The 13,108-nt window shown below is 41.2% G+C and overlaps 1 protein-coding gene across 1 annotated transcript in view; it reads right to left on the reverse strand.

The window, feature by feature from the left end:
• Positions 1–13,108, reverse strand: part of GRHL2 (grainyhead like transcription factor 2) — a 111,793-nt gene that overhangs the window by 76,056 nt on the left and 22,629 nt on the right. The window contains exon 6 of the mRNA XM_012559693.2: positions 10,104–10,215. Coding sequence (XP_012415147.1) covers positions 10,104–10,215 — 112 coding nt within the window. The remainder of the gene's footprint in view (positions 1–10,103; positions 10,216–13,108) is intronic.

Consider the following 13,108-nt stretch of genomic DNA (forward strand, 5'->3'; position numbering starts at 1 on the left):
CCCACACATTATCTTGTGATTCACCCAAAAGTACCTGGCACTTTCCAACAGTTTGCTGAATGAATGACTACATGGATGATGCTTCTGTAAACAATTTACATTTTTACAATGCATGAATTACTCATGTTTTATTCAGTTTTCTATTCTTTGTTTTATTGCTTAATATAATAAATATGTGAATTATTTTTGCATTAACTGCTATTTGAATTACTCATGCTGCTGTTCCTCTATTGTCCACCAATTCTGACATTCTTAGAGGATTTAGATATTATTTCAAAATTGCAATTCCACTTCTCTTAAATATATTTCTTTAAGAAAATAAATTTCTCCTTCAAAAGAGGGAAAATTGTTACTGCTGTTATTGTTTACCTTTGTAATGCTAACATGGAGTTCCTGGGTGGTGCCAATGGTTAATGTGCTCAACTGCTAACTGAAAGGCTGGAGGTTCAAGTCCACCCAGAGGCTCCTTGGAAGAAAGTCCTGGTGATCTACGTCCAAAAAAGCAGCCATTGAAAACTCTACGGAGCATAGTTCTACCCTGACATAGATGGGGTCACCATGAGCTGGGGTTGAGTCAACGGCACCTAGTTTTTTAATACTGACCACAGCATCTGGGGACCGTTAGTGAGTTCAGCTGAATCAGCAATGACGTCAGGAATGCTACATAACCTATTTACGCTGGTTTCCCTGTCTGTGAAATGGAGATGATAAAAGGACCTACCTCACAGGATTGTTGAACAATGAAACTCTCATCTTTTAAGCACTCGGTTATTTCAATTGTTGTCTTTTCAAAAGCTGAAAAATTAGCGGCGGCTCCACATTCCGGGAGCCTGTTCAAAGAGTTTTCTTCAGATTAGTTTCACCTTACTTTGGCTTCTACAACCTCAAAGAGCTTAATTTAATTTTGGAAAAACTTTCTCCTGGCAAGTTTTGGGTTTTGTAAACAAAGAAGAAAAACTTTAAATTTGCCTCATTTTACACTTGAGGGTGCTGGGAAGACATAGATCTGTTTCTGTTGAAAGAAACAGTGAGAGGAAGACTTCTAATAAATGCTGAAAAATGGCTAAAAAGACCAGCCTCTGTGGCTTTGTTCCATAAATACATGAGTCTCATAAAACCAGCAGACTCTGTCGCTATGTATTTTTTGTATAATTTTTAAGCCAATCCAACAATACCAAAAAATGTGAAACTATTAGGCTACTAGTGGTTTCACTAAATGTATCTCTGAAGAAAGAAAATAATTAGGCCCCAAGCCACAAATATGAATTCAAATAAAAGTATAGGTTGCATGTTTGAGATGATAGGATGGCGTTGTAGCCATAGGTATTAAATAGGAAATGTCCCACCGGTGAGGGAAAAAAACAATACAGTGCCCAAAAAATGGGGGAAAAGGAATGAAGACAGGAAATAATGCAGTTTACAGCATTAAATATAGTGGGTCTACTAAGCGGTTTCAGTTATTCATGTGTGTGTGTGTATGCACGCACACACATGTTAATTTTGAAAGTTCACTCATCTAAGCCAATATCTATTTATGGGACAACTTTATCCTCTCATTAAAACAGAGCATCTCAGAGGGGTCTCCATGCATCCATTACATGCTTTAAACCTCTCTGCCACATCCCTTCTGGTTGTCCACTTAAGACTTAAGAATCGCCACCAGTGGAGAAACACTTCAGAAGAAACAACTTATTAAACAATAATGTCCTGGAACCAGGTACACACACTTCATAGGAGGAGTGAAGAAACAATGGTAAAGTGCTAAATGAATTGTAATTTTTTATTCCCCAATCTAGCTACTTTTTTGGGGAAAGTTTGTTTTAAACAATTTCCCATTTGCTTGCTGAAACAGTAATGATTTCTAATTAATCTAAAAAGATGACATTTCCCCTATATTGTATTTCTGTGCTGGCAACTAAGTCCTACAGTTGTTAAACAAGTTTCATCAGAAGGTCTATAGTATAATAAAATAATATTTAAATATAATACACTAAAGTCCCCAAAGGACATTTGGCCGCCCAGCACCCAAAACGGTACTATCAAAAGCAATCCTTTCAGCATGCAAGAAGAGAGAACCCAACCCCAGCCTGATTTCCCAATTAACTAGGCCCGTGTCCACTTACTATAACTGTCACCGAGATACACAAAACCATACGTGAGAGTTTACACATCAACTAGTCAACATTTATTGAGCATCTATTTCATGCCAGACTCTGCCAGGTGCAGGATATACAAAGGTAAAAAGACAAGTTCTCTCTGCACTCAAAAAGTTCCACTTCAAGTGGGATGGACAGAATGTAAACTGGTAAACCAGTGAAACACCCGAAGTACTATTGTCTGAATGTAAACCAAAGCCCATGGAGGGAAGGGAGGCCAGGGAAAGTTAGGAATATCTCACCAAAGGGGCACAGGGAACAAGGTCCTAAGAGGTGAGATGTCTTCCAGGTGAAGGAGGGAAGGAGGGCTAGTCTAGGCAGGAGGAACCCTAGAGAAGGAACAACGGAGAGGTAGGAAGTAACTAGGAAAAAGTAGTGAGGGATGAAAATAGACTTACAGATTTGGCATTTCAAAATTTTAATAAAAGGCCGATTTAGGCTGGATTGAATAATAACTATTGAATAATAGTTCAGGATGAGGGGCAGGGAGTATAGGCTCCTTTCTTAAGACATGTGGGCGTGAAAGGAAAGACAAAGATCCAGCAATGGCCTGAAAGGGAGTCTGCAGGGCATCAGATGTTGCAGAGTGACCCAAGACACACCGGTGGCTTGTTAACTCTGGTCCTGTCCTGGACCCTTCCCTGTGGGAATCAAGGAGGGAACCCTAGGTCCTCACTAGTCACACCTGCAGAAGAAGTGACTCTTCCCCAGAGGTGCTGTCCTCAACAAAGTGAGTTTCTAGGATTCATACTGAGGCATGTGTGCAATAAATGAAAACCTACCGTGGCTTAATTATCATTGAAAATTATTATTTTCTCACTGAACAAATATTAACCTTTTAAAAAAAAAACTTGGATTTTACAATGCTTTAAAATACATAACTTCATAGCCGACTGCACTTTTATTACATAAATGTTTCCTAACCAAATGTTGAAGATGGAAAAAAATGTTCAGTAACTGTAGCTACAGCACTTCTCTATAAAACAGAGCATGTCTTATACAGCACATGAATGTGATAACAGTTAGAGTTGATGAAAAAGAGAGGAAGAATGTGGATCTGCATGTTGGGGAGTTCCTGGCCCACACCCCAGCTTCCCCCTCACGTCTGGTCCTGTGTAGGAAGCCGGGATCAAGCTGGCTTTTCTGATTTAGCTCTGACTTACCACCTTGGTTCTCAATGAAGTTTCATTTTTAAAGTTGGGGGCTTTCAGGAGGTTTTTTGTTTTTTGTTTTTTTTTAAATCACATTGGCTTTTCATATCTATTCAGAAGTGTGAAAACAGTCTAGAAAAAAAAATCAAAAACCAAAATTCCATTTGAGTTATTTTTAAAGGAGGAAAACCCACATTTTCCTCTCTGCAGGGAGAAAGCAGGTTTGCTCTCCAGAGAACTAAGCTAACCAGAGGTGGAAACCCTGGTGAAGAGAGAGATGAGTAGTAGGATACTCTTGTCTGTTGGGCCTGTTTAGGCCACGAGTTCACACAGCCATTGACCACCTGGATGGCAGCAGTTGTCCCCTCTCCCCCCACCCAACACCCACTACCCCAACTCCCGACTCAACTCTCCATCCTCCCATTTTTCTGCATAACTCTCAGAGTAGCCTAAAGAAAGCACACTTGTAGTGCTCTACCAAACCCAGTCTCTTCTTGTTGTAGTCAGCTGCCATCTAGTCAGTCCCCAACTCATGGCAACCCCATGCACAACACAACAAAACTGTCCAGTCCCATGCTATCCCCATGACCAGTTGTAGATAGGACCATCGTGATCTTTTCATTAGCTGATTTTCAGAAGTAGATAGCCAGGTCTTTCTTCCTAGTCTGTCTGAATCTGGAAGCTCTGCTGAAACCTGTTCAGCATGACAGCAACATGCAAGCCTGCACTGGCAGATGGGTGGTGGCTGCACATGAGGTGCCTTGCCAGGAATCGAACCTGGGTCTCCCACAGGGAAGGCAAGAATTCTACCACTGAACCACCAATGCCAGTCTCCTCTAGGAAACTTAAAAAAATGAAACTGTTACTTAATTACAATTCCTATTTGAAAGTGGGGTATGACTCCAGACCAAGGAGAGTTCCTGGGGTTGGGCAGAACCACCAAGCTAAACCATTCACAGTGGTTAGCTCAGAAATTCTGTTGTTAAGAGTTTTTTGAAAGGCTCCTCTTTGACCTTCGAAGAAGACTGTACAGAATTAAACTTGAAGAACTGTTTTGATGTAGCTGGAACTTAGGTTTTCATGGAAAGCTTTACCTTCATATAAAGCTACTACCAATCAAACACAACTGAACAAATGACTCTTAAGGAATGGATTTGTATTTGGGCACTGTTGAACATCCTATAATCATATGCTAATAACCAAAGATGTGCTATAATTACCTGCTAATTACCATGGAAAACTACAGGATTAATATTAACAATATAGCTAATACATCCTGATACAGGGAAAGATTACTATGAACCCCAAATTAAAGGCAGAGATTGAATAACGAGCATATGGTTAGTTTCACAATTAACTACAAAATTGTATCAGTGGTGGTTATATCGGATGCGACTGTAAAGTAATATTTCTTCTTTGGATGTGCCTGTGAATCGGTCTCATTACATTACAAGCCATACCACCCATTATGAAAACGCAAAAACTGTGACGTTCATTATTTCGGAATAGTTGCATTGTAAAGTAGTAAAGCCACTCTTCATTCTGTTCCATAGAGAGAAATTATATGTGAATGTGCTGCAAATTATCTGTTGCAGTTTCTGGCTTTCATTTTCTAAAGTTACTATTAATTTCTGAACCTTTTTTCTTCTTCTTGTCCTTTCCTGTTTGAAAGCTAACAATAGAAAAATATGCCTTCTCCAGAAAGTGCTTTTGGGATTATCCACTGTTTGAGTAGATTTCCTATCTAGTCCAGTTAATTTTATGATTTGCAATTCATTGCAAATGTTTTTTAAACGGCATACACTGTACAAAACGGGATAACCGCCACTGTGAAACAAGTCCAGGGGAACTCCCACCCTGCTACCTGTGGGCTCTATGTGCCTCCAAATCAATGTGTCTCTGACTGAACTCAGTCCTGAGCCAACCTCCACTCCCACAGCACTTGAGTAGTTTGAAGGCAAGGGGTCTGCCTTAATTACCCTTGAATCACCACTGTCTAACAAATGACCTGGCACATTGTAGGTGCTCAATAAATGCTTGCCGAATGAATGTGAAATTAACTATGCCTTTTTTCAAGCCGGTATCAACAAATACGGGGCCATGACTAACTCCATGTTTCATTATAAAGGGGATCTCACATTCAGAGACAACTAAACTACAAATATAATCTGCATGGCTATTCCATACAGGAGGTATATTGACAGGGGAATACCCCTTGGGCTGCAGAATGTAAACTTATTTATGACCTTGAATAATTGTTGTTGCTCAGTGAACTCAGAAGAAGGAACTTGTCAGACTTGGAGAACGCTGCTTGTGTGACTTTGAAAAGCAGCAGGATCTACTTGGGCCTGCGTTTGTTTGTTTTAGTTATATCAAGTCAGAAGTAATTGCTAATGTTTCTTTCTCCCCTTTCCCCCCAAAATAAAGTTTATACCTAGTGCATAAGAACTAATCAGAGTCGACTTTCAGAAATGTCAGAACAGCAGTCAAGAATCCTACCACCCAGACCCCAGAACTTTCTCCAGGTCTGAATGTCTTCAGTTACTCTAACACACCAGTGCCCGGTAGGTGCCAAGCACTAACTTAGGGGACAAGATATAGGTGAAGAGAGGGATGATACAGGGTGGAGCGAGAGCACAGAATAATAAAGACAACAAGGGGTGCAAACTCTGGAATTCTTGGGTCCCATCCTACCTACACCACGTACCAGGTTGTAACCTTGGGTAGAATTCTTAACCTCTCATTGTCTCAGTTTCTAAACAACAAAATGGGTAGCTTTGAGGACAAAATGTTGATATATGAGGTATTCCAGTGCCTGAAACATAGGAGGCAATGAACGCATGCATGGCAGCTGTTATTAAGAGACAATTTATTCCTTCAAGAGGCCTACACTCTGCCAGCATAAGAGTTTCATCCACTCGTTATTCATTTACTCATTCATTCATTCATTAGCATACATTTATTGAGCACTCACTATGTCTCAAGCCCTGTGCTAAGAATTGGGGCTAGAGTAGAGAACAAAACAGACAAGTCTCTGCTCTCATGGAGCTTTCTTTTTAGCAGGAGGGGGAAAAGCAATAAGAAATATAAACATATGTAAGAAACAAACATCTTGGGTGGTGCTAAGTGCTCTGAAGTAAAATAAGAATAAGGGAGACAGAGTGTGATGAGGGTACAACATTCAGGTAAGGTGACAGAGAAGACCTCTCTGATAAGGTAACAAGCAAAGGCCCGAAAGAAGTGAGAGCGCAATAGTATAAATATCCGTCCAAAGACCATTCTGGATAGAAGGAGTAGCTAATGCAGGAACAGGCCTGGTGTGATGCAGGAAGAGCCTCACTAGGAACTCGGCTCATGTTATGAGGCACCTGGACAGCCAGGGCGCAAAGCTGAGGAGCAGCCTCTTTCCTCAGGCTCCCACTCTCCAGAGACAAGACTACCCTGTAGACACGGAGTCTTCTCCCTATCAGGCAGCTAGCACACTGCTCAGAGAATTACCATATTTTTCCTCAAATAATCCACACATTATAAGTTTTTTGCGAACCGCACAACCCCTTTGCACATTATTTTCCTAGGCATGCTATGTGCGTTATTTATGTGGGCACATTATTTTTGGAAAAATATGGTAGCTGTGGGAGATGAGAGGACGGGCCTCAAAGAACAACTGACAACCTACTTTCTGTATGGAAAGGGGTAAGAATGTTTGCGAGGCATCGTTATTACAGGGTACAAGAGTCAGCAGAACAATTCTTGAGCATGAGTGCTGCAGGGATGCCAAACAAAGAAAAGGCACAATGGGAGGTGAAGCTGGATGAGCTTTGCTGCTGATGGAGGCCTGGAGTAGAGGCAGAACGGCCAAGGGCAGGCACACACGTCTGGGTATCCTGGGCACCTTGGAAAACGTGATGAAAAATGGCACGTATCCACGCAAGCAGGACTGTGTCATGCATAACTTGAGGAGGTGTGTGGTGGCCCTAAAGCCCACCATAGACTCCAGGGACCAGCAGTTATGAACCTCTGCTTTAGCTAGAGAGACCTCATCTGGACCTCTAACTCCAGCTTCAAGGCCACCACCTGGATGGCTCAGTTGAACTTGCTGGCCAACTTGCAATTCACAGTTGCTGGTAAAAATTTGGGAAATGCAGTTTGAGTCCTACCTTTAACCTCCAGCTTCTTAGAGGCTTTGATAAAGAAATACATTAAATAATTTTGGATTCTTCTTTCTCTTTTTTTAGGCCACTACAAGGTCCTTAACCAAAATTGGCAAATGGATAGCACTTTCACTTCCCCTCACCTTAGACAGGCATTGGTAGGTAACCCTCCGCAACACTCCTGGTTGTGGCCTCATAAACACTCACAGCACAGCACTCCAGAGTCACGACCAATGGTGCACATGTCCAAATGCACATGCCGTCCCAGGCTCGTTCTCCTTTATGTACAAAAATGGTGCTAATAACCCACTGGCAGAGGAACACGTGGTTTTATTCCAGAAGAACAGCATAATAATGAATTAGATGATAGTTTTGCACATTCCCTCACCCAGTGAAAGCAGCTGGCAGGTGGCTAGCTGAAGTTGCGAGTATAGATTGTGCTCAGAAAAGAGATCATCCCTTTGAATCTAAGGCGCTTATTCAATGCCTTGATCTTAGGTTCAAAGCAAGTAGCCCAACTAGCCAGGATGCTACTTAGTAAAAGTCACAAATCTCAAAGATAAAGTGTGTGTGTGTGTGCATGTGTATAGGGTTCTTTGAAGGAGAAGAGTCTGAAGGAAGGGAAGAGGTGATAAAGAAAACAAATGAGATATGAAGTCCTGTAAGACCTGAGACATCATTCTAATCCGAAATAAATAAATAAACCCTGTAACGATACCAAAGTTGAATCAACAGGTATGCCAGTAAGATTCTTTTATTATTTGCCTTGTTTGGACCTAGTCCATATTTCTATTTAATTGCTCCTCTCATTTTCTTGGGTCATAATTATAAGGCTAAATTCTCAAATAAAATAAAATTGTTCCTCTGCTCTATGCAGATTGGCTACAAAGCAGCTTAAGGCAAGTATCCCCAAACCTCTTGTCCTAGTCAGCCTGTCCCAGAGGTTCAGTGCATTGATCTGAGTTAGGAAGCTTGTTCTTAACCCAACTCTTGCACTAATTATCCAAGGACAAGTCACTTGAGAGGAAGAGGAGGTAGAGTGGGGATGAGCCTCTATAGACATCAGTTTACTTATTTATAAAACAAATAAGTGTGTTTGACTGGTTAATAGAAAGGGTGTGTGTGTGTGTGTGTGTGTGTGTGTGTTGGGAGAAGAGTGGCTGAGCCATTTTGCAGTATAAAGTAGTCATTAGTTTCCATGTGTTCAAAGCTGATCTCTAACCTTAACCTAGGCACCTTTCTGCCATAGACCACAGGGATCTTGGCAAGGGTGAGGTGGAAAGTTTGAACAAATCCATCATTGCAGTGGGTAAGAAATCAAAACAAACAACCCTTTAATGACCAGGTAATACCTTCCGACACTCAACACAATGGAAGCCTTCACTTTACCTCCACTCCTCTTGGTCTGCAAAATGGAGTGATAAAGCCTACAAATAAGAAACCACCTATTTCTTATGGAAACAGCATTAAGTAAAGCGTTAAAATTACCTAGAAACACATGTCACTATCTGTGTTTCTAAGTAACTTTTAGAAGTTTTAAGATCCATTCTCCGCCTTCCCCTGCTTTGTTCTGTATCTCTCAGAGGCAGACTCCTGCATACGACATTTTCTAGGGTCCTGTGCCCTCTGGCTCTAGGTTAAACTAGGCAATGGGAAGCACTGGCAGGAGAGTGGGAGGCAGGCAGAAGCCAGGGCATTTCTTCTCCCTCTTAGCACTGAGAAATGTCTCTGACGATGATTCCTCTGGGGTTCCACCTTCCATTGGAAAGCCACTCTCACTGTGGTCCCAGCTCCTGCAGAGGCAAGTTCCCCATGGGCTGAGCTCCTGCTGGGTGGCTCCTGCTAACACCACCTCCTCCCTTTGTTCCTTCAGCCCTACAGGTAATAACTGAAGATTCCTGCCATTGCTCATCTCTGGATTGCCTCACTGTACCTTCAGCCCTTCCAACCTTTGCAACACATCCCCTCCATTGAGCTACTTGGCGTGGGCTCTGCTTCCCTGACTGGACTCTGAGTGATGACCATCCAGAAGGATACACATCTCTAAAGGACAGGCATCATTTTTAGGAGGATACAGACTCCAGAAAACGTGCCTGGCATGTTCATTCCTTCTTTACTGGCACAGAAACTCCAATCTCTCAAACGTTTCAGTTAGCCTGATCACCTAGTACTGCTTGTAATAGGCATGTGTTGGAGTAGAAGCAGCAATGGTTGGAGAACTAGTGACTAGAGCTAACTGTTTAATCATATAACCTTCACCAAGTACCTTAGCGCTACATGAGCCTGAGTTTATTCATGTCACACAGCTAAGCGTTCATCTGACCTCCTTGCCTATCTGCTAGGCTCCAACATGGGAGGGCATGGAAACACGCTCTAGAAACGCAATTTATCCTTGTAAAGCTGAATATCTCTCTATTATTATGTGACACACAGTTGCCTTTCATGGAAAAGAAAGTCCTTTTCTCTTGGCCTAGCCTGATTTTGATTTTTTGGCTTGATTTGAACCAAATATGTTAACATGAAAAGTGCATAGACTAGCCTGGCATATCCCAAAAGTGATGTGGGTGCTCGCTGTGATTACTGTGCTGAGCCCCCTTTGGCACCGTGACAACATGTCACTTCCTCAAAGACTGTGGCCAACTTACCAATGTCGAGGACCCTCTGCTTGGCCGTGTGCTGCCGAGAGTGCCAGTACTTCCAGTATTTCAGCTGTTCATCTCGGTTTTTGTCTTCACTGAAGACCACCATCACCACACTCTGCAGAGGGGAGAATCACGGAGCTTACTTTCTGTTCAATCTCGGTTGCCTCAAACACTCTACAGTTCCGGAAGCTCTGTCCGAGGTATGTTCTGTGATGTTGCTTTTCTTGGTTTAGAAAAGCCCAGACAAGCTCCATTGTAGGGTTTGTTTGGTTTTAAAATGAACTCACTTAAAACCCGATTGGGAAATAAGTACAGCATAGACAAAAAGAGAATCCTACATCATTTTTACCACTGAAGTCATAACCAGCTGGATTGACCAATTAATTACCAGGAAATTTATTTTGTAAGGTGAGCAGAACATTTTTTTTAAATTTTTTCCCATACAGAAGCAAGCACATTTTTTAAATTTCATACGCTTTAACACAGAATTTGGCACCATTTGTAAAGGAGCGAACATCTGTTTCTGGTCTAATTAAGTGCCTCAGGCTGCAATAGTGGAGGTAATAAGGGAAATCCTAAAAGACGGATTCAGATTGAAAAACATAGCTCACGTATTTCATCTACCAAGTAGTACAACGTCAACTATGCTACTTATTTAAATATAATGTGAATAGACTTTAAAAATTAGCCTGAGAAACTAATCATCATGTAGAAATAAGAATCCAATTTGAATACTACTACTGCTATGTGAAATGTTACAGAGAAGTTCTTAAGGAATAAGAGTTAATGAAATATTTTTCTGGAATAGTAGAAAGGCTTATGACTACGAAGTATTTTGGATATGGGGTAAAAAGGGGAGAGGAGTATTCAAAATAACTTCGTGGTCATACACCTTTCTGCTATTCTAGAAGACTATTTCGTTGACTCTCTTTCCTTAGGAACTTCTGTTCTGTAGCATTTCACACACTAGTAGTCATTTACTTAGTCAATAAGCAATGTCTTCTCATTCGACTTCAAACTCGTCAAGGACAGCGACAGTATGTTTTTTTCACCACAGTGTCCCTGGTGTCTGACAAATAATAGATACCACATGTATCCTTGCTGCTGACTGTCAGTTCAACCCCAGGCTCATTCCTAATGCGTGTTAACATTCATTACACAAGAAAGCAGATGTCTGTTAGAAAACCTAGTTTAGAAGCATGTATCTGTATTATTGAAATTAACAAGCAGCATGACCTTTAACTACAAGGAAGGAATCCATTGACTGTGCTGCTGGAACTATGAGTTCAGCCAGCTCTTCACTCTCTCCTGACTTCCTCTAACTTCTTTGTTTAAAAGTTTATGGTTGCACAATATGATGAACATAATTAATGTCAGTAAACTGTACATGTAAAAAAAAAGTTGAAATGGCAAATGTTTTGTTATATATATTCGTACAATGATTTTCAAAATAATTTTTTAAAGTTTACTGTGTTTATTTCTATCTGCTCCAAAATAAAAACAGCACTTAAAGTATTTTTTCCCCTAGCAAATGACTCAATTAGCATAAATAATGCTCTTGGTATGGAAATTTATTTCTTCAGTGATAAAGAAAAAGGCAGTTTGAAACTGCTATTATCAAGCCTTACATATTTTAATTCAGAATTAAATACTGCTTTCAGAAAATAATGCTGGTAGATTAGAGCATCCCTCTTCTCAAGAATGGTTTCAATGCCAGAGCTGAGGAGTAAGAAAGATCTACTCTGAGAAATGTCATTTTACTCTCCAACCCAAACCAAACCCGTTGCCGTCGAGTCGATTCTGACTCATAGAGAGTGTTCAGGTCTTTAAGAGAAGGGAGGCTCCATGTTTCAGGCAAATTGTACCACAAAGAAATGAAATCTCCATATTATATTATTTCTATGATTTCAACGAAGTGGAATTCTTGGAAAAGTCCCTGTACACCAAACTGTTGTCATCACTTAGAATGCTAACCATCCACCACGTTTCCAGGGTGATGATAGTGGTGCTGTTAAGAGAGTTTTTCCTCTTGGCATTTACAATACTTCATGGCCTTCCAGATTTAAAAAAAAAAAAAAGTAGCTTTATTCACTACCTTCTTACCAGACATACACATGTGAGGGTGCAGGGTACAGATTCTAGGATATACATCCAGAAGTGGACCCTAGGCTAAAACGTCTCTACCTTTCCATGCTACTTAACACAGTACACTTTAGTGGTTAAAGTGAGTTCTGGAGTTTGTCTGCCTGGGATATATCCTGATTCTTTCGTGTCTTAGCTATTAACTTTGGCCAGTAACTGGCTTCTAAAAGCCCAAGTTTCCTCATCTCAAATAATATAAAGACAATAGTACATATTCCATAAGATTGTCACTAGTTTCAAATGAGTAATTAGACAGATGGTGCTTAACACAGTATCTGGCACCTAGAAGACCCTCAGTAAATACTAGTTGTTATTTTGTACTTCTTGTTATCATTATTATTGCATATCCCCCACTATAGCTGAGACAACAGGGCTGGGACATACCAATTCTCCTGGCAGGCACACAGTACACTAGGCATCTTTCCACCTGCAACGGACTCAACTTTGTATAGGACATTAGCCCCACATCTTCCTCATCCTTCCCCACACTCTCAGCTGCCCTGCTCCCTACAGCTCTGATCTGGGACAGCCTTGGAGGGAGGAGGGCCTGCTGGACATGGAAATCAGCAGCAATCTTTCCTCGTCTTTCTCACTGAAACAAAGCCAGAAAGCCTAGCTAATTTGGAGACCATCATTGCAATTTTACCTAAAGCTGGTATCAGCCTACACGCTGTTTCTCTTCTGTCTCATTTGTTGACTTTTCACGGGACGCTGTGATTGGGGGTAAACTCGGGTTGTCTTGTGCTCTAGCCACACCTCGGTATCTGCCTCCTAGTGCTCTGAAGAGCGTAGGAGGAGGTCATGGGGGTAAAATGAAGTGGGGAAGGCACCACGGGCACAGCAGCATGAATCATTTGACAATAGGC

The sequence above is a fragment of the Trichechus manatus genome, unplaced genomic scaffold (assembly GCF_000243295.1).
Source record: "Trichechus manatus latirostris isolate Lorelei unplaced genomic scaffold, TriManLat1.0 scaffold00009, whole genome shotgun sequence".
NCBI classification, from domain to species: Eukaryota; Metazoa; Chordata; class Mammalia; order Sirenia; family Trichechidae; genus Trichechus; species Trichechus manatus.